The sequence below is a fragment of the Manis pentadactyla genome, chromosome 5, assembly GCF_030020395.1.
Source record: "Manis pentadactyla isolate mManPen7 chromosome 5, mManPen7.hap1, whole genome shotgun sequence".
In the NCBI taxonomy this organism is placed as follows: Eukaryota; Metazoa; Chordata; class Mammalia; order Pholidota; family Manidae; genus Manis; species Manis pentadactyla.
Window position 1 is genome coordinate 165,041,674 of NC_080023.1, and position 21,315 is coordinate 165,062,988.

Genomic DNA, 21,315 nt, shown 5'->3' on the forward strand with positions numbered 1-21,315 from the left:
GTACAAATCTTCAATACTGCTCCCTGAGATGTCTCTACCACTGGTTCAAGTCTGGAGTCTAGGAGTGCTGAGAGGTCCCAGGACAATCAAGCTTCTGGGGGACTGGTGTCAGGGAAAAGGGAGGGCACAGAAAGCATGTTGGCTCTGGAATCCTCAGAAAGCAATCATGGATTAGGGGATTAGACACTCCTGCCACAGGAGAAAATCTGGTTCCTAGCGGACAGGCGGCCTCATTTCCCCCTCCCCCACTGTGCCCCAGGCTAGCCTCAGAAACGCTTGCCTTCTCTAGAGGCTGCACCATCCCCAGTGGGGAGTCAGCGCTCCCTGGAGCCTCACTTCTGCCTTCTCTGTTCACCACATCTCCTTCCCAGGGTCATGCTACAGTCAGAAGGGCCCTGTCTGTGGACTCCAGGCATTTATCTTGGGGGTGGGATGCTAGGGCTCTTGTCAATCTAAGCACAATGAAAGCCTTCACTGCAACTCCTCAGCCTCCACTCCTCCCTTTTTAAGACAGGGTGAACCAGACAGTTCAGCCCAGTGACCCTGAACCTCCCTGGGGGCAGCACAGTGCTTCAGTTAAGAGCTCTGGCCTCTACACACCCCCAGTTCCAACCTCTTGAACAGGGATATGAGAGAGGGCCTAGTTTTGCAGACAGCTCCCCAGGGACCTATATTCCTTGGCGCCCCACCCCCGCCCCCTCAGTCTCCCTCGACTTCCCTCTAGGGGTCATCCCAGACCCCTAGTCAGGCAGCCGCTGCGGGGCCGCCTCCCCGCGGCCGCGACCTAGTTCCCTGCCGTTATTTTTAGGGCGCGGGATGGCACCTGCCCACGTGCCGGCCCCGCCTGCGCTGGAGAGCGGGGGGCGGGCAGAGATGCGTCTGCTCAAGGGAGAAGAGACCCCCGTCCCCAGCAGCACCCCCCCATCCCACCCTTGCAAGCCCCCAGTTTTCGTGCAAGGGGGCCTCCAGTCGTGCTCTGCCGGCTCCTCGTCCCCTCTTTTTCCTCCCTCCTGCGCTCCCCCCCAAAAACCTCGCCAGTGGCTCACGCCTCCTGCATACGGGATGAGGTGAGCAGCGCCGCCGCTGAGAGGGGGCGCGCGCGGGTGTGAGCGTGTGTCCGTGTGCGAGTGTGTGTGCGCCGGGCGGGCGGGCACTGCAGCTTCTTCCTTCGTGGAGCGGAGAGCGAGAGAGAGCTAGAGCGAGTGAGAGGGCGGCGAAGGCAGGCAGAGGGGCGCGGGCGAGGCGGCGCGGCCATCCCCAAGCCCGGCGCCGCGCCGCCACCATGCTAAACAACCTGACGGACTGCGAGGACGGCGATGGGGGAGCCAACCCCGGTAAGCAGCGGTCCGGGGGTGGTGAGGGAGGGGGCGGCGAGGAGAGAAGGCAGCTCTGGGGCTAGAAGAAGAGCGGGGGGCCGCCTTCTTCAGAGAAGAGGCTGGGAGTGACCAGGGCGGTGGGCGCCCACGGCGGCCTGCAGCCTGGCTCTATTGGAATGCGCCAGGCGCTGTCCGAGGTGCTGGAATGCGCGGCGCCCGGGGACAGGGCTGGGGGCGGGGGCGGGGGGGCGGTTGCCCACGGCCCGGGGGCAGATGTGGGTTAGCTAAGCGGGGGAGGCTGTGGGAAGGGGATGGGAGAGCTCGCATGGGCTGACGTGGAGCTCGTCGGGCAGGAGGAGGGCTTCTTTCCTCAGAAAGGGAGCCCGGCGTCCTGGCGCAGAGTGTTGACCGGCGGCGCGGGGGTGGGGGGTGGGGGGCTTAGTCTGCTGCAGTCCCTCGTTTTGAGACTTCCAGCTGAAAGGTGGGGGAAAGGTGCCAGTAGGGGCTGGAGCCATATGACAGCCCTGTCCGGGCTGCGGTGTCTCCTTAAGCGGACACTTGGTGCAATCCGGGCCCTCTTCCCCAAAGCTGACCGAGGTCCGACCTCAGACTGAAGCGTACCTCCTCCGGAGATTTTCAGCTCTACTCTTCGGAATCTCTCTCTCCCTCTTGCGTCCCCGTGGGTTCCTATTCTGGACGGGAAGCAAGATCACCCTCATTTCCTCCCTCTTTGCCCTTCCTATTAGTCCTGGGCTGGCAGTGAGGTTGCCAGGGCGGGGCAGGGGTGAGCCTTTCCCGTCAGTTCTGCTAAGCTTCCCCAGTTAGGCCTCAGGAATGGGGTCCCAGCGGCTGAATCCCCGGCGCCGCGGCGCGGACACTGCGGACGCGCTGCGGTGGGTGCGGAGACTCGCTTGGAGCCTAGGGGCTTGGAACAAGTCCTTTCGCTGTTCCGGCTCTCCCCCGCCCTCCCCCGCGGTTCCCTACTCCTAGGTCTTTGGGGCCAGCCACCCCTCGGGCTCGCAGGCCCCCCGCTGCCCCCCAGCGGTCTCAGCCATCCATCACTGCTGTCAGCCGCCCCCACCCCCCACCCTTCAGCGGCGCTGCGTCCCTTGCGCACTAGCGCGCCTCCCGCTCCAGCTGTCTGAGCTCTGCGCCTTCAAACGCTCCCCTGGGCATTGCTTGACCCTCTGGTCTGAGACTCCTGCAGACGTCCCCCCGGGGGATGGCCGAAAGGTTCCAGGGGCTGAAACAGCGAGGTCTTGCAGGGACTGGCAGCTTTGACTTGAAGTCCTCTGATCCTGGATCTAAGTCGAGCCAAGCGGCCGCTTGGGAAGGCTGTGGACACCAGGGTCCCCGATCTTTTGTCTGAGATCCTCTCTTCCTCCTTGGAGCTGAGTGGTATACAGAGGTTGGAACTGCAGGCTTGCCGGTTAGCTCATCCATCTCTCCAGTGACCCTGGGGGTTGTCTTACCCTGTAGCCGTCCCCCTCCCCAGTAGGCTTAGGCGAAGTGGGGGAGAGGGTTTGGCAAAGTCGAATCTGCAGCAGTACCAGCCATCTCGACGTGGTGTCCAGGGAACAAAGTAGGGTGGGGGCGGTCATTTCCATCCGGAATCACATTCAGATGTCTCTACTCTGAGGATGGGGCCTCAGCCTGAGATCGTATCTGCACCCCAACCCCAGACATGGTGGTATGGTCCTAATTCCCCAGTCCCAGCTTTCTCTACCCTGAGGGTGTAACCTTACTGGGCCTCTGGGTTTAATTCAGTTCTCATGAGGCCTAGGAAAGAGGCAGCTATGTGTGTGGAACAGGAGTCCAACCGTAACTCCCCTCAGTTCTGTCCCCTCCCCATTAGTTTCTAGACTCTGAATGTAGCAGGCCCATCTGGAAACCTTCTTTCTCTGTAGGGTTCAAGACCTGGAACTAGAGTCACCAGGACCTGGGTGAGGTGTTTTGGGTCCCAGAGAGAGAAGGCCTGAGGGCAATGCCCAGGGATGGTGATAGGGGGCTCCAAGGACCTGCTGGGCTTGAGGGAAGAGAGACCATCAGACTGAGAGCTCCCTGGCACCTCTGATCCTAGGTTCTTGGGGGTGTAGAGGAGGACCTGAGTGCCGACCTCGGGAAGGTAGGAATGGCCCAAGTAAGTGGGCTCCTCTGGACTAAAGAAGAACCTAAGGCTATGGTTTCTGGCCCCCGGGTTTCCTTTCCCCTTGGGGTCCGACGCCCTCCTCCACTCCCCCAGTCTGGCTAGGGGATTCCTCCAGGCCTGGCCCCTGGCCCGGGGGGAGGCTCCTTAGCCAGCGCTGCTCTCCTGCTTCCTCCCGGAGAGCTCTGGCCGCCGCAGCTTAATTGAAAGCCGATTCGGGCTGAGAGCTCCCAGGGGACGGGGGCGGGGGCAGAGAGGGCTGAGCCTCAGTCGGGCCCTGCCTCTCGCGAGCGCGCCACTTGGCGCTCCCCCGTCATCCGGACTCCTGGCTCTAGAGAATCAGGGCGAATTCCCCCTTCGCAGTTCTGCTCCTCTGAGAACTCATGAAGCTCACCCGTCGCCCCCTCCAACCTCAACCAGTGCGCCGGGCATTCCAGGGAGGGGACCAAATCAACCTTGGCAGACGAGGCTGGGAGCCTGGCGTCCCTTCCAGACAGTGAGGGGTAAAGGACTCAGGGCGAGCCTATCGAGGTGCCCCCCTCCCATGCCCTCATCTCCTGGCTGGATCCGGCAGCGAGTCTGGCTTCGCGCTCCGTGTCGCGTTACATAAGCGGCTGCGGGGGCGTGGCCGCCTGGTCTCCGCGCTGAGCTATCAGCCCGCGCGGTCGCCATGGAGACCGGCAAGGGGCTGCCTAGTTGCGGGGTCCCCGGCCAGGACGCCACCCTTCCCGCCCCGCACGCGCCCCAGGTCCCCACGAAAGAGTAGGGACTTGGGAGGGAGCGTGAGAGGCAGAGAGGAGGGGCTCTCGCGTCTGGTTGTCTTGGCCCTAAGAACGGACGCCGTGGGGACAGGCATCCAACCCCACGGGAAACAGGGCCCCTAAATCTTGCAGTTGGGGTAGGAGTGTGCGATAGGAGCCCGGGGTGGGTGGGGCACCACGTGTATGAATAATGGTCATAATTGTAACAGTAGCAGCCACAACTATACTTGCACATCCAATAGTTATTTCACTTAATCCCCACAACAGCACCATGAGTTAAGTGCAATTATTATCCTGTTGCAAAGGAGGAAACCGAGGCTTAGAGAGTTTGACTTGCCCAGTCTGGTGAAGCTGGGACTGGAACTTAAATCTCCTTGACTCCAGCCCTTTTTAGCAATCAGTGAGAAATTTCTTCTCATCTCATCCCCCGCAATCCCTCTAGTTCCCACCATAGTGTGGAGGCATCTTGCCAGCATCTTAAAAGGATGAGGAACACACCTCACTTTTATTTTTCCTGATATCTGGCTCCAAACAGCTCTTCTGAGACCCCAGGGGTCAGGAAGGGAGCCTGGGGGAATTTACCTCCAAAGACTTTTTCCTGAGCATCTATTATCTTCCAAACTCCCCTGGGAGGATGGGTCTGCTATTCCCAGGAACTCACATACGTGAGGAGAAGAAAGAGCTTCTGCTTGGGGACCATGAGTTCCTGGCTTGATAAATGAGGTGGAGGTGGTGGCAGGAGACAGTGGGTGGTGGGTTTCTCTCAAGTAGGTGAGGCATCACTTCTTCCCCCTTCCACAATTTTAAGTCAAAATGAGATTGGATTTATAACAGGTTAATGCTCTGGGAATGGACCCTGGTTGGGTGACTAAGGAAGGTTTCCAGGAGAAGGATGGGAGATGAATTGGACAGCTGGAGATGGAGAGAGAATGACAGGAGATGAGGGGAGAGGAGAGGCAGAACTCATGGGGCCTCAGCTTCACTTGGGATTTGGCCACCGCAATTTCTTCAGGGTCCTGAGGGATGTCTACTATTGGAATTCAGTCCTGGAACTGAGAAAGGGTGATGGCTAGGGCCAAGAGAATGCGCCTATGGAGGTCCCTCATATCTCTTTGAAAGGATCCTCTTCTTGATGCCCAGAGACTTCCTCCTTGGGTGACTTCACCCAGGCAGACAGTTTCACACACTTCCTACACCCCTTTTCATGGGTAACTCCCATTTCTTTCTCCTACCCAGCATCTCTCCTGGGTCCCAGTCTCATCTGTATATCTAAGTGGCTTCTGGACATGTTCACTTGAGTGTCCTACAGCACCTCACCCTCAATCAGATTCAGCATCTTCCCCACCCCCAGTTATGAGCCCAGTTATGGTCAAGGAGGGGACCCTGGAGAGTCTAGGGTACTCTGGTGAATGAAGCAGAACCCCCAAGAGCAAGGAAGCACTCAAATGTTCATTACATGCCCAGCATGTGCCAGGGTGTGCACAAGGCTCTTTATACATGCTATCAACCAAAATTCTGTAAGGGAGATTGTGCTGGTTTTTTGCATTTACCAAACAGCACCACACCCACCCATTTAGCCATGCTAGAAACCCCAGGTGTTATCCTAGATTCCTCCTTCCCATGTCCCCAAACATCTGGCACAGAAATATGTGCCAATAATTCTTGAGTCTGTCCATCGCCCTGCTTTGCTCTGTGTAGGTCATCATCAGCCTTAGTGCAGATGACTGAAAATCTCTAACTAGCTTCTTTATTCTTCATCTAAAAGCTGGAGTGATTGCTTAAAAAAACAAAACCAAACCAGAAGTCTGTTCATTGCACTTCTTGGCCTGAAACTTTTCAATGACTTCTCATTGTCCTCTGGATGAAGTCCAAAATCTTTAGCACACCTGCTAGTCATTTTTTAAGGACCCAGCCCACACTTACCTTCCAGGCTCATTTTTTTCACATGCCACTGCCGTCCTTCAGCGCCTCTTACCCACACGTCCCTTCCTCCGACTCCAACCAGATCAAACTTCTTTCAGCTCAGTCTGTTCTCTCTCTGTGAACTGTCTAACCCCCCTCTGCTCATTTTCACCTCTGGGCCACTGAACATGCTGTTCTGCTGTTCCATCTGCTTGGAACACCCTCCCGCCTCTCTCCCAGTCTAGCTCTTACTCATCCTTCAGTTCTTAGACAACACGTCACTTCCTCTGGGAAGCCTCCCAGGCTGGGCTGATTGCCTCTTCTGTGTGCCCACAGTCCCCTTGTTCAACTTCTATCACAGAACTTATCACTCTGAGTTAGACGTTCTTTTTTTTTTTATTAAAGTATCATTGATACACAATCTTATGAAGGTTTCATGTGAACAACATTGTAGTTTCCACATTCACTCCTATTATCAAGTCCTCACCCCCACCATTGCAGTCACTGTGGGTTGGACGTTCTTGATTACTGGTTTATCTCCCCTGCCTTTGGGCCCCCTGAGCTGTGGGCTTATTCTGCCTTTTACTCCCCCTCCCTCTCCGTGCTAGTCTTGGCACATGGTAGACATCCAGAAAGAGCATGTGGGCTGAAGATGAAGGACATAAGAGATGCCAAAAGGGGTCACTTCTTCAAGAGGTGGAGTATCTTCGGGGCCTCAGGCTGTAGTATTCTCTACCCTCCCCTCAGGAAAGAGCATACTTCCACCCCAAAACACCAGTAATGGTCAAGGAGGAGAGCCTAGAGACCCTAGGGGACACTGGTGAATGAAGCAGGACCCTAAGAGCGAGCACTCACATTCATTAAGCACTTACCTAGTATGTGCCAAGGAGTGCATGAGGCTCTTGATACATGATACACACTGTCAACTAAAATTCTTCAGGGGCGGTATAGCGTTAGCACCGTCTTTCCAAAGTACCAACTGAGGTTCAAGACTTAAAGTGGCCATTTAGCCAGATGCCAGGCAGATGGATGACAACCAACTGGTACCAGACCCCTGACTCCTTTGCCTACTCAGGTGATGGCAACCCCAAGGAGAGCAGTCCCTTCATCAACAACACCGACACAGAGAAGGGAAAGGAGTACGAAGGCAAGAACATGGCCCTGTTTGAGGTGGGTTCATCAGCAGCTCTCTCCCTCCCTAGGGAACTGCGTCCTTCTCTACATTTCTCCCTCGTGTCCACCTTCTTCCTTGAGCCTCCCCCATCCCTCCTCTCCTTCCTTTTGTTCCCGATACCCCTTCTCCTTACCATACTGTCCTCTTTCCCATTCTCTCTGCCTGTTCCTCCTCCTTCCCCATCTCTTCCCAGCCTCTACGGCTTGTGCTCCTTGTCCCCATCTCTCTCTGCCTCCTACCATCTGTCTGCCTCCCTGCCTCCCCTGGGCCTCAGAATCCTAACACTGCCACCCTCCTTCCACAGGAGGAGATGGACACCAGCCCCATGGTGTCCTCCTTGCTCAGTGGCCTGGCCAACTATACCAACTTGCCCCAGGGAAGTAGGGAGCATGAAGAGGCAGAAAACAATGAGGGTGGAAAAAAGAAGCCAGTGCAGGTGAGGGCTTCGGGGAAGAAGGGACGAGGGCAGAAAGGGGTGGTGGGGCGAGAGAGGATGGGGGAGGCAAAATGAACTCAGATAAGGGGATGGGCGCTGGAGGCAGAGGGACAGGAGTTGGGGGCTGAGGGAGGGATGGGGTAGGATATGGGGAATAGAGATGGAAGGGGCAGGGGCCAGTGTGAAGGATGAGCGAGGGAGGCGTGAAGGCTGGCAGATGAGAGCAGGGGAGGAGGCAGGGACAGGGATAAGAATCAGGGAAGAGGGATGAAGGGGTGGGGATGGAGAGGAGCAAAGTGGGGGTTGGAGTAATGGGGAGGAGAAGTGGGCCTGGTGCCTTGGCTGTGATCAGGGCTGCAGAAACTGACACTGGCCTCTTGGCAGGCCCCACGCATGGGCACCTTCATGGGCGTGTACCTACCGTGTCTGCAGAATATCTTTGGTGTCATCCTCTTCCTGCGGCTCACTTGGGTGGTGGGCATCGCAGGCATCATGGAGTCCTTCTGCATGGTCTTCATCTGCTGCTCCTGTGTGAGTGACACCCTCCTCTCTCCCACCCTTTGACAGCTGGGGCTGAGCAGGGGCCTGGGGGAAGCATGAGGCCTCAGCTTTTTATAGGAACCCCAGCATAGGATCCTTGCAGGTCTGAATCTGTGTGTGTGTGTGTGTGTAATTACACAAGTAATGCAGATTCATTGATGAAAAAGATAGGTGTACAGAAAGAAATAAAATTCACCTGTAATCCCACAATACTTAACATTTTGGTACGTCCAGACTCATAAAAAATGAGAGTATATGTCACAAACAGCTTTGTAACTGAATTCTTCCCATCTTCTCTATAAAAATTGGAATGCTCACTAAAACCTACGTCTTGTCATTTTTACATTTCCTCACACGTGAGCCTCAAGTCCCCTCTGCACATGAGGTAACCAGTGCTGAAGATAGTGTGCCTATTTTATAGATGGAGAAACTGAGGCTTAGAGAATTGCAGCAACTTGTTTCAGGTCAGACAGCTGGTTGGAGGCCAAGCTGGGATTTCCAGAGTTCTCTCCTGCTGCAGTTTTGCGCCTCTTCCATGTGCATGGTGAATAAGAGGTTTTCTTGACAAGAAGCCCTTGGCAGCAGTAGAAATTGGAACCAGGCCAGGGAGACTCAGCAGAAGAGGACTTGTGGGTTTGGCAGGTGTTTATGGGATATAAGGTTTGGCCCCCACCCAGGCCACTGCGGCCCCCATCCCAGCCACCACTCTTATGATCTGTCTCCCTGCAGACGATGCTCACAGCCATCTCCATGAGTGCAATTGCAACCAATGGTGTTGTACCTGGTACGTGACTGGGGCTTCTTGGAGGGAAAGGGCCTGGATAGTGGGCAGGAGGGTGAGTGCCCCAGGCTTTGGGGGCCATAAGATCTAAAAGAGGCAGTTTGGGTGCTGCAGGCTTGGAGGCTGGGCCGTGATGTTTGTGGGGCAGGTGGGAGCAGCTGTATGAAGGGGAGGGTAGAGAGGCAGTTGGTGGTGGTTAAGAGGCAATGCAAGATCTCCCTTTGCCTGACATCCTCCTCACCATCCTCCTATTTCCTGAGCTGTGACCTCCATAGAGGGGTAATTTGCAACATGGTAATTAGTGCTGCAAAATACACTCAAAGTGGCTGGCTGGGTCTTCCATAGGTCCTAGGGCTGCAGCCTATAAGGCCTGTGAGCCTTATAAGCCCCTTAAAAGCCTGTAAGCCTCTTCCCACCTCTGCCCTGGGCCCCCCTCACTTACTAGGGCAGCCCAGTGCCCCCTGAACCTCTTGTTGATACTAGGTTCTTTCTGCAGCTGGCGGTTCCTACTACATGATTTCCAGGTCTCTGGGCCCAGAGTTCGGGGGCGCCGTGGGCCTCTGCTTCTACCTGGGCACTACCTTTGCTGGGGCCATGTACATCCTGGGCACCATCGAAATCTTGCTGGTGAGAGGGGCCAAGGAGGAGGTCTGGGGTCCCAGGCTGCCAGTCAGTTAAGCAGTGCTCCCTGGACACCACCTTTAGGCCAGGCCACTCAGTAAGGCCAAAGGGAAGTCAGATGTGGCTCTGTCTTTAATGAGTTCACAGTCTAGTTGGGGTGACAAGAGACAGTAATTATGTAATAGGAACAGCTGTTGTATATCAGGCACCTGCTGTGCTCTCAGCAGAATTCTAAGTGCTTTACAGTCATTATCTTGAATCCTCATGAGGTTTAAGTATTATTATGCCCATTTCACAAATGAGAAACTCAGAGAGGTGAAATGACTTGCTCAAGGTCACTCAGCTACCAATTGGTAGAGGGGGGTTGACCATGTGCCAAGGACTATGTTAACAGCTCTATGACTGTTAAGTGTACAGGGATGATTGCTGGTGGGTTTCAAAAGAGAAGGATGTGAGGGAGTTGAGTACAAGGTGTGTTAGGAGTAGTGACTGATGAGAAGTCAGGTTGCTGGGAAGTGTTTGGAGAGGCTGCTGACTTCAGACTCCATTCTTCCTGCCCCTCCCGGAGGATGTGAGAGCTGAGGAGGTTTCTCTTGGATATAGAAAGTAGGGCTGATCTGACATTTCCCAAGCCCCCACTCTACCCAGGCCCCATAGCCTGCAGTGTATCATTTTATTTTATCATCACAACTCTTCTACAAGTTAGAAGATGTCCCCATTTTACAGATGAGGAAAGCAAGGCTCAGAGAGTTTAAGGAACATGTGGAAGGGATTTGAACCTGTGTCTTTCTGACCCCAAAGCCAGTGCCTGTCCACTCTATCACACTGCCTTGGAGCGCTAGAACTACAAGGTGACACAGCTTCTGGTTTTGGGACAGAATGGAGGAGTATGGGGACAGGGAGGAGGGATGGGGAATAAAAGACCTGAGGAACAAAATTATGAGAGAAGAGTAATAGACCGCCATAACAAAATTAAATAATTTAGTAACTGTTGTAAAAGTGATTCTGTCATTGCATAAAATTGGAAAACTATCAAAGAATACAATAAAGGAAATAACAATTGCCTGAAGAAAATCTCCATTAACATCTTGGTATATTACCTTCTAATTTTTTTTTCTATGCAATATTATATTCTGTCTTTGCAAAATGTAACTATAGATTTCCCTAAATAACTCCAAACTTCCTTTGTAAATACTATTTACAAGTGAAAATAACTTGTAAGAACATGAACATTTTAATATTTAGTACAGAAGTTTTAGAAAATATAGATGTACAAAATAAAGATTATCCACATTTTCATCATTCAGGGAATATATATATATATATACATATGTACACATATACATTTACAAAACTGAGATCATAAGACATATCCTTTTTTAAAAACTTGATTTTTTTTACTTAAGGTAGCATGAGTAGCCTTTTGAGTTCATATGAATCTATGTTATCCTTTCAACAGCTTGATAGTCTGTATGGAAATATGATTTATTCACTCAGTCCTCTAATGATGAATATATAAGTTATTTCTGCCTTTCTATTAGAAATATTAAAACAATAAATAATCATTAGGAATTATACTCAATAACAAAATAATAGAAATTAATAACCACAACATCTTTGCAATGTAATTTTTGATGACTGTATAATAGTCCTTGCAGAATAGACCATGCTTTCCTTAAACATTCCCCTATCATTGGATGTCATTTCCAGTATTGCACAACTGTAAATATGTTGTAATGAGCACCTTTTTTCCAAAGCCCTTCGTGCACTTCAGGTTATGTCCTTGGGGGTGATTCTCAGTTGGTTCTTGTTGGGACCTTGACCTCTTTACCCCTTTCCCACAGGCTTACCTCTTCCCAGCTATGGCCATTTTTAAGGCAGAAGATGCCAGCGGAGAGGCAGCAGCCATGCTGAACAATATGCGTGTGTATGGCACCTGTGTGCTCACCTGCATGGCCACTGTGGTATTCGTGGGAGTCAAGTATGTCAACAAATTCGCCCTTGTCTTCCTGGGTTGTGTCATCCTCTCCATCCTGGCCATCTATGCCGGGGTCATCAAATCTGCCTTCGACCCACCCAACTTCCCGTAAGTTGCTGCTCTGAGGCTAAAGCATGGTCCTCCTCCTCCTTGGCCCAGTTCCAGGGTCTGCTTTATTTGTTTCTGCCAACTCCCCTCTCCCCATCTCTCAGAAAAGAGTGGTTGTGGATTCAAAGCAACCTCCCTTAGTGGGAAAATATCTCCTGGTTTGGGGGGAAATCCCTTCAGGGTGGGATAATGGTTCTGGAGGTAGGCACAGTTTCAGCGGCTTGGTGGTGGGTGGACTTAGGAAGAACCAAGTGGAACAATTCAGGAAGAGATGAACACTCCATGTCAGGGAAGCTTCCTGGGTGGGGACAGCTCCCTCAGATGGGATGGTCTACTAGTGTTGGACACTTTCCCTATCATGGGAAAGGACACAGAAGAGAGAGGGTCTAAGGGCTCATATCCCTGTTGGTTCTGCCTCTCTCTGCAACAGATTCCATTGCCTGCCCAGAAGGATGGCACGCAGACACTGCTGTCCACGGTGCTGAAACAGCATTACACTAAGGCCGTGATTCACTCCTTGACTGCATATTAGAATCATTTGGGGGAGCTTTGAAAAAAACGCTTATTCTGGGCTCCATCCCAATTAAATTAGAATCTCTGGATATGGGCCCGGGCATCTGTGTATTTTAGTGCTCCCCTGGCAGTTCTGTTGTGAAGCCAGGGCAAGGTTATATCCCTCCCCACCATCCTCCCTTGTTTCTCTCCTTAGGATCTGCCTCCTGGGGAACCGCACACTGTCTCGCCATGGCTTTGATGTCTGTGCCAAGCTGGCTTGGGAAGGAAATGAGACAGTGACCACACAGCTCTGGGGCCTTTTCTGCTCCTCCCGCTTCCTCAACGCCACCTGTGATGAGTACTTCACCCGAAACAATGTCACAGAGATCCAGGGCATTCCTGGCGCTGCCAGTGGCCTCATCAAAGGTCTGGGGGAGGGAAAAGGGATGGTATCTAGGGAATGCTACAGGGATGGTGGGTTAAACAATCAGGATTAAGGGACTCTCCTTGGGATTCAGTTAAAGTCAGTCAGTTTTAATTGAGCACCTACTCTGGGCCGTGTTCTGTTTTTGGCATCATGGAAGGATAGAGATGAAAGGGAGTCTTCAAGTATCTTACCATCTAGTTGGAAATAAAGTTATTAATTTAAGAAGTATTCACTAAGCACCTACTAACTACTGTGCTAAGCACCAGTAGCACAACATAAATAAGTCACAGTCCTTGGCTTCAAGGAGTCTAATGACAGAGACAGATGTATTAGCAAATAAACTATGCATAGGTGTGCATTCAATGAATTGAGACCTTTCAGGTATAAGGTGGTGAGACAAGCTTCCTGGACTTACCTGAGGAGGGTTTGAAGGACAAATGAGAGATTTTTTTCAATTCTACTAGGTGAATAAGGTAATTACAAGCAGAAGGACAGTTTGACTAAAAGCATGCAGACACAGAAGAGCATATTGTGTCCATCCAGCCATAAGTAATTTGTTATGACTGGGGCATAGAGTGCAAAGGAAGGAGGGGTGGGGAATTATGTTAGAGAGGCTCGCATGTCCCAGACTGTGGCGGGTCTTGGAAGCCATGTTGAAGAGTCTGGGCCGTGTCCTTAGGGCAATGAGGAGCCACCAAAGGCTTTTGCATAAGGGACAAACATGATCAGCTTGCCATTTCTAAAGGTTCACTCTGGCCGCCAGTGTGGATGGAATAAAGGGGCAAAGCACAGAGGCAGGGAGTCCAGGAGGAGGTTGATGTTGAGTCCAGGCGAGAGATGGTGGTTTTCTGACCTAGAGTGATGGAGTGGTCAGCGGGAGTGGAGCAGTGGTTCCTCACCAGGGCTGTTTTGCCCACCAGAAGACCTATGGTCACGTATAGAGACATTTTTTGCTATCACAGCTGGACAGGTGTTACTGGCATTTAATGCATGGACGCCAGGGTGCTGCTGAACGTCGCACGAGGCTGTGGGACAGCCCCCCACCTCCACAACGAAGAATTATCTGGTCCAAAATATCAATAGTGCTGAACAGAAGGAACCCTGGAAAGGAGAGAAGGGGAATATTTGAGAAATATTTAGAAGGAATAACGGACAGGAGATGGAGATGGTTTTGAAACAGAGTTGGTGAGAGGGAGCAGTTGAGTGCGATCTCAAGCTGTCTGAATCAATGGTGGTGCATTTACTGAGATAAGAGATAATAGGAAGGCAGCTGGTTTGGGGTGGGTGGGTGGTGAGATAAGTTTGGGACATGCTGAATCAGTCTGAGATAGGTCTTTATGTGTCTATTTACCCTGCTAGACTGGACTATTTGAGGGCAAGGACTAGATCTGATTCATGTGCAAAACCCCTGCACATGGCCTGATCCCAAGCAGGAGCTTAGGAAATGTCGGTGGAAATAAAATAGAGCCAAGGCCCATGGGCAGTGAGAGGTAGTTGACCTTAACCTTTCTTTTTGCCCACCTACCACCTGGCCCCAGAACACTGGCGCCCTGACTTTGGGTCTTACTCCCGAGCATCCTGTCTTCCCACAGAGAACCTCTGGAGCTCCTACCTGACCAAGGGGGTGATTGTGGAGAGGCGTGGGATGCCCTCAGCAGGCCTGGCAGATGGCATCCCCATTGACATGGACCATCCCTATGTCTTCAGCGATATGACATCCTACTTCACCCTGCTGGTTGGCATCTACTTCCCCTCAGTCACAGGTAAAGGGGAGCTCAAAGTGGGAGAACTCTGCCTGGGAGGGATGGGGAGGAGAGAATTAATGATGATGTGGGGGAATTCCTTGGTCCAACAGCCCCATCGCATAGGCAGGAGCCAACACTCCAGTTCCCACTGGACAGGTGAGGGAATTAACGCCAAGTAATGTGCCCAAGTCCCTCACGAGTCAGTATGCCAGGACTAGATCCCAGTCTTCCTGACCCCGAGGCTGGTGTCCTTTCCTCTCCGTCTGTCTGGTCTCCTGTGGTCCTGGCCTAGCTGCTCCTCTGTTCACAGGCATCATGGCTGGTTCTAACCGCTCCGGGGACCTGCGGGATGCCCAGAAGTCAATTCCCACTGGCACCATCCTGGCCATTGCCACCACTTCTGCTGTCTGTATCCTGCACCGCTAGGCTGGGGCCACTGTGGGCAGGGAGGACAGGAGGGAGGGCAGCTGAAATTGCTGCCTCACCCAGCTGGCTCAGAAGGGGTGGGGAGAAAGGGAATGCCACCCTGGGGATTCTCCTTCATCCTCTGCTGTAGACATCAGCTCCGTTGTTCTGTTTGGGGCCTGCATTGAGGGGGTTGTCTTGCGGGACAAGTAAGTAAGGGAATGTGGGCTGATTCTGGGGGGTCCTAGGGGTTGGGCATAGGGGGTCATGTTCTGGGAAACAGACCCAGCAGGAGGTGCTGAGCCTGTGCAAGGGGGGCTTATGGAAGACAGGTCACAGGGATTGCTTGCAAATTCACCTTTTTATGTTTTATTTCATCTTTTTTACTTCACTCCAGCTTAAGAAGCTTGAATGATCTCATTTCCTTTAGGATAATGATGCTTTCCTTTTCTTTTACTTTAAAAATCTAGTCATCCCTTTAATACGTCCTGGATGTTTATGTCACTGTCCAGGGTTCTGGGGAGAACAAAAATAAGTAACACATGATTTTTGTCTTGAAGGAGCTTTTGGGGGATGGTAAACATCCTTGTCAAGAGGTTTGAAATGCAGAGCAATAGGGACAAGGATAAAGTAAAGCACAGGGGCTGTGAACCGTGTTCCAGGCACAGTGCTAAGCATCCTAGCTATTTATCTCCCGTTATCTTCTCACCATTATATGAAATAGGTTTATAATGACCTACTGCTGAGAAAACAGAGGCAAGGAACTGTTCAATGGCCTGGGGTCACTCAGACAGAACGTGCCCAGGACAATGGGGACGTTTTCTCTCCCCCTGCCCCCATAGAGCCTAGGCCTGTGGTGGGTACACAGCTGGTCCTGAAGTTGGTGTGGGAGACCTGCCCACAGAGTCGAAGGTGGCTCGCTTGCTCAGCACCTCCTGTCCCCTTGCTGCTTCATTCCAGGTTTGGTGAAGCCGTGAACGGCAACCTGGTGGTGGGCACACTGGCCTGGCCATCACCCTGGGTCATTGTCATTGGATCCTTCTTCTCCACCTGTGGGGCTGGGCTGCAGAGCCTCACAGGGGCCCCACGCCTGCTGCAGGCCATCTCCCGGGATGGCATAGTGCCCTTCCTGCAGGTCAGTTGGGGGTGGGGGGTGGGGAGAACAGCCCACCCCCGACAGCAGTCAGCTAGACCCTGCCCAGAGGCCGCACAGTGAGCCAAAGCTGCAGCAGGCCTTGCCTCCTGGGGTCCTTCTGCTCTGTGCTGCCACTAAGAAGAACGGGTGTGCCTTATCTGAGATTTCCCCCGTGGTCAGTGCCATCTCTTTGGGCTGAGTTGTCTACTCTTAGGGGAAAAACAGATGGTCCTCCTTTGGCCCACTGATCAGTCAAGGGGCTCAGGGAGGCAGCCGAAGGGCGAGAAAAGGGTGGCTCTCTCCATGGGGCTTAAAAAAGAGATTTATGGAACACATAGTCATAGCCGCTTGCAGGTCCCCTGTAGCTCCTCTCCCATCTGTGCCAACTGGACCTTCTTTCTCCCTTAAGGGATCATTTGAAATTCATTGCACTGAGGTACTAGTGTCAGGTTGGGTGAGATACAGTAAAGCCTGGTATCTCCTTGAGTACCCCTAAAGGATGAGAAATATAGCATCCTTTCCCTACCTCCTCGTTGGTTAGGGGATTCCTGCCTTTACTGCGCTAGTGCCCAAGACTGAAAGAGAGACACGTCCTCAAGGTCTCAGGCCCCCATAATGGTTGCTCTGTCCACAGGTCTTTGGCCATGGCAAAGCCAACGGAGAGCCAACGTGGGCCTTGCTCCTGACTGCCTGTATCTGTGAGATTGGCATCCTCATTGCATCCCTCGACGAGGTCGCCCCCATCCTCTCTATGTGCGTGTTGGCCTCTTGCCTTTCCTATCAGTTCTGGGGGTCTCCTTACCTGGATTCTCCAGTTGTGACCCTGGGTAGCCCACCCAAACACTTTAACAATACAACTGGCATAGAAACTTGTCCTTTGTTATATAGAGATTCGTCCCCACGTGCATCAGGGTCCTAAGCCGCGGAACATGACTCGGCCACCACCCCAGCTTCCTATCCTCTTTCCCTGTGTTTCTCTGTTTCTGCCTCCCATTGCATCTCTGTCTCTCATGGGGCCTTCCTGTGTTCCAGGTTCTTCCTGATGTGTTACATGTTTGTGAACCTGGCTTGTGCTGTACAGACACTACTGAGGACACCCAACTGGAGACCACGCTTTCGATATTACCACTGGTGGGTGTCTGTCCCCCTTCCTGCCCAAGAGAACCACCCTCTCATCTCCACCCCAACCCCCACCTCAGCCCATTCCATCAAGGTCTAAGGATTCCAAACTTAAATAGGGCACCCCATTTTCTCCGGGTTTCATGACCCAACTAGCATGAAAAGGTCCTGGAGAGGGTCTCCTTATAATCACAAATAATAATATAACACAGTCATAAAGAGTCTCAGTGGAAATCCGTCCTCTGTCCATAATACTCAACATTTTGTAATCTAGGTGAGGAAGCCTCAGTTTCCTCAGCTGTGAAATGGGGATGATAACTGCCACCAGCTCATAGGGCCCTTGTGAGCATCATGGTGCCTAGTGCACAGAAGATGCCCATGACGTGGAGTTGGGGGCTCTTCTGGTCATTGTACTTGATGGCTCTTCATCCTCATGCCAGGCCCGTGGGGCAGACAGGGCAGAAATAATCATGCTTATTCTACAAAAAGGAAATAGGCTCAAACAGGGGAAGGGATGGGCCCAGTGTCAGCCAGCAAGACTATGGCATACCTGCCCTGGAACCCGGCTGACTCCTGCCTCAGCGCTCCTGCTCTGCCGGCTGGCTCTTCCTGGGGTCACTCTTTCTGGGGGACGCTGCCTCTTCCTCTCCTCAGAGACCCCTTCCTCAGAACCCGTCCGGCAGGGTGGTCTGGCAGGGTTGGCGGCCCTGGGACAGGGCAGGGTGCTGGCTCAGGAGCTGGGGGGGCGGGGGTGGTGCCTTGGCTGCGGCCGCTCACTGACCCAGAAGGTCCTCTGTCCTCACAGTGCCTGTAGAGGTGACGGTGTGTCCCCCTGGGTGTGGCCTCCCAGCTCTCGCCCGGGCCTTGTGCCATCCAACCCTCGCTGTCCGAGCCCTGGTGCCGGTGGCAGCCCTGCCCGGGCTCAGAGGCTGGGTCTCTCCCATTCTCCAGGACACTCTCTTTCCTGGGCATGAGCCTCTGCCTGGCCCTCATGTTCATCTGCTCCTGGTATTACGCCCTGGTGGCCATGCTTATTGCCGGACTCATCTACAAATACATCGAGTACCGTGGGTAAGTGCGGGAAGTGGGGGTGCTGGGTGGGGCGAGGTGATGGGTGATTGGAGGGGGGCGGTATGGGTGAGGCAGGAAATGGGAGAGGACAGGGCTAGGGTTGAGGGGAGGCATGATGAGGTGGAGGGGGGACCCAGACTAGGGGCAGAGGGAGGGGCTGGAGTTTTGAGAAACAGAGGTGACAGGAATGGCATCCTTTCTGAGCCAGAGCCTTGGGGTGGAACGTCAGTGTGGGCCACCCTCCCCGACACTCCCTGCTTTCTGCCCTCTCATGCTCCCCCCTTTCTGGCCTCCTGTTCCCCCAGGGCAGAGAAGGAGTGGGGCGATGGGATCCGCGGCCTGTCTCTCAGTGCTGCTCGCTATGCCCTCTTACGCCTGGAGGAGGGGCCCCCGCACACCAAGAACTGGAGGTGAGTGGTGGGGGTACGTGTGAGGGCCCCGGGGGGCAGAGGAGGAGAGCAGGGCCTGATCCATCCCACCGGGTTTGTTTTGCTGATGGTGTCCCCACCATAGTGCTGTGCCCTTGACCTCTGCTACTCAGCCCTTCCTACCTATAACCCCAAGGCTGGGCTGAGTTCCAGACGGTATTCTCCAAACCACACCTCCGCAGCAGACTCCTAATCATCTATTCATCCACCCATTCTTTCCATCATTTGTTAATGAATGCATACTATGTGCCAAGCCCCCTTCTGGTCTCTGGGGACGCAGTGAACTCAGTTCCATGGAGAAGGCACACAGAGACAGAAACATAAGATCCTGTAGCATTTGCTCTGGGAGAGGTGGGATCATTCACTTTGAGAGTTGTAGGGCCTCCTAGAAGTCTCTAGATTAATGATAATCTCTCCATTTTATTCACATGAAAATCAGGGACCAGAGAGGGTCTTAGAGGTCATGGAAGGCAGAACCAGAAGCCTCTCAGCCCAGGGAGCTTTCTGACTGCTCTGCAAGCCCCACCCTTATTCATCTCCCTCAGGTTCCCTTTGCCACGAGTAAGGCCTGCACCTCTGAACTATGCCTAGGACATCGTTGGCTTGTATTTGCTGATGTCTACTAAGCCGGGGCTTCCAGAGACCAGGGCTTTGCATTTGGCTGCGAATTCTCAAATGCTTAGTACAGGGTCTGGCCCAGAGTAGATGCTTAGGGAGTGCTATTCAATCGGTGGGTGTTTGGATGGATGGGATGGCTAAATGAATAAGGAAATGACTGGATAAATAGATGGGCAGGTAGCTAGGTGTAGTATGTATGGAAACGGTGAATAGATACATGTGTGAATGGATGGTGTAGGTGGGTGTGTGGATAATTGAGTCAATAATGCATGTGCAGGTAAATTAATATGGATATGAATAGATGACTGGAGGATAAAATAGATGGGTGGGTGGTTGAGTGGATGGATGAATATCTACAAGGATGGATGGGTGATGGGGGCATTAGGGGAGTGGGGCGTAGAGCAGAAGGTCAGTGAACACACCAGTGTATGTCGTGCGGTGGTGGCTGTATGATGGGTGGTGGATGGATCACATGACTCTGCACCCTCTTCAGGCCACAGCTGCTGGTGCTGGTGCGTGTGGACCAAGACCAGAATGTGGTGCACCCCCAGCTGCTCTCACTGACCTCCCAGCTCAAGGCAGGGAAGGGCCTGACCATTGTGGGCTCTGTGCTTGAGGGCACCTTTCTGGACAACCATCCCCAGGCTCAGCGGGCAGAGGAGGTGAGCAGTGGCCCTGTGGGGCCTGGGGAAGGGCAGGGCCCCCAGGAAGATGGTCCTCGCCTCTCTGTACGTCCCTTCCTTCCCACCCTTGGGACCAAAAGGGGCTCGGGCTTTTCTGTCTTCTTTCTTAGAAGAAGCGTCTAAGTGCTCAGGGAGGAAGTTCCTTAGAACCCAGCTCCCAGAACCAAAGGCCATCGGAGCCTGAAGGGCCCATTTTATGGATAAGGAAACGGAGGCTTAGAGAAGTCAGGTCATTTGTCTAAGGACAGAAAATGGAGATTCAAATTAGGACAGCCTGACTCCTACTCCAGACTTCTTCCTGCCAAAGTACAAATCTTTCAAAGTGTTTTTATATCTGTGGATTCTTTTGATCCCACACCATGTGGAGTCAGCAGGGTGAGTATCTGCATTTGGCACAGGAAGAAATTGAGGCCCAGAGAGAGAGAGCAGCTTGCTGAAAGTCACAAAGCTGGCTGGAAGCATGGTCAGGATCTGAACCCAGTTCCCTGGCTCCTAGTCACCGGCTTTTGTCCCCATCCCTGTTCCATGCCTGTGCAGCAGTCCAAGAGCCAGTGTGGGCTGGGGTGGCCAGAGTCTGCTTTAAGGGACACTAACAGGTTTCTGGAACCTGGTGGGTAGTAGAAGTGGGCTCTGTCTGTGATTCAGGACTCTCTCCCCTCAGGGCTATGACTAGTTGTGGAGAGAGGAAAGGGTGCCCAAGGGAGGCAGGGTAAGAAAGGAGGGGCACCCCTAATGTCTTGTGACAGTTGCTGTTTCTGCCTCACTGGGCTGTTCGCACCAATCTGTCAGGGCCCAGAGCTGGGGGCCTCCGCTGGTCAGTTTAATTCAACACGCAGTGGCTGAGAATGTGCTGGGTATCAGACACCAGCTAGGCACAGGGAGATGGACATGTATACAGCCAAGCCCTGGCCTTCAAGGTGGATACAGGACGGTGGGGAAGATAGAACACACACAGAAGGCTCTCAAATGTATCTGCCGTTGGTAGGTGCTGTCTTCGAGTTAGTAACATCAGAGTAAGAGAATATGTCAAGTGTTGACGACGTCAGGCAATATACTAAGCCCTTACCCATATCATGTCATGTCCTTCTCCCTATTCCTAAATGAGGTAGTTGTCATGATCCCCATTTGAAGATGAGAAAACAGGCTCACAGAGGTTAGATGACTTCCCAAGGTCACACAGCCAGGAGGTAGCAGAGGTAGGAATTGAAGCCCTCTCTGTTTGACATCAGGGTATTGGTTAAGAGTCTGGGATATGGAGTCAGACCCCTGGAGTTGAACCCCTACAGTGACATCCATTAGCTGTGTGGCCTTAAGGAAGTCTTAATTTCTCTGAGCCTCCATTTCCTCATCCATAAAATGAGAGTAATAAGAACACTTCCCTCATAATGCAGATTGAATGTGCATTTAAAATGCTTATCATTATGCT

At 52.9% G+C, this 21,315-nt stretch overlaps 1 protein-coding gene across 5 annotated transcripts in view; it reads left to right on the plus strand.

Moving 5' to 3' along the window:
* SLC12A5 (solute carrier family 12 member 5) overlaps positions 1–21,315 on the plus strand; it is a 35,408-nt gene that overhangs the window by 6,195 nt on the left and 7,898 nt on the right. For 2 of the 5 annotated variants that reach the window (XM_036902121.2, XM_057503040.1), the window contains exons 2-17: positions 7,201–7,295; positions 7,604–7,735; positions 8,120–8,266; positions 9,005–9,059; positions 9,553–9,683; positions 11,522–11,763; positions 12,473–12,684; positions 14,278–14,448; positions 14,741–14,839; positions 14,987–15,044; positions 15,796–15,970; positions 16,605–16,723; positions 17,003–17,101; positions 18,041–18,160; positions 18,466–18,570; positions 19,700–19,868. In XM_036902121.2, coding sequence (XP_036758016.1) covers positions 7,201–7,295; positions 7,604–7,735; positions 8,120–8,266; positions 9,005–9,059; positions 9,553–9,683; positions 11,522–11,763; positions 12,473–12,684; positions 14,278–14,448; positions 14,741–14,839; positions 14,987–15,044; positions 15,796–15,970; positions 16,605–16,723; positions 17,003–17,101; positions 18,041–18,160; positions 18,466–18,570; positions 19,700–19,868 — 2,129 coding nt within the window. The other 3 variants (XM_036902123.2, XM_036902122.2, XM_036902124.2) reach the window with 3 other exon arrangements.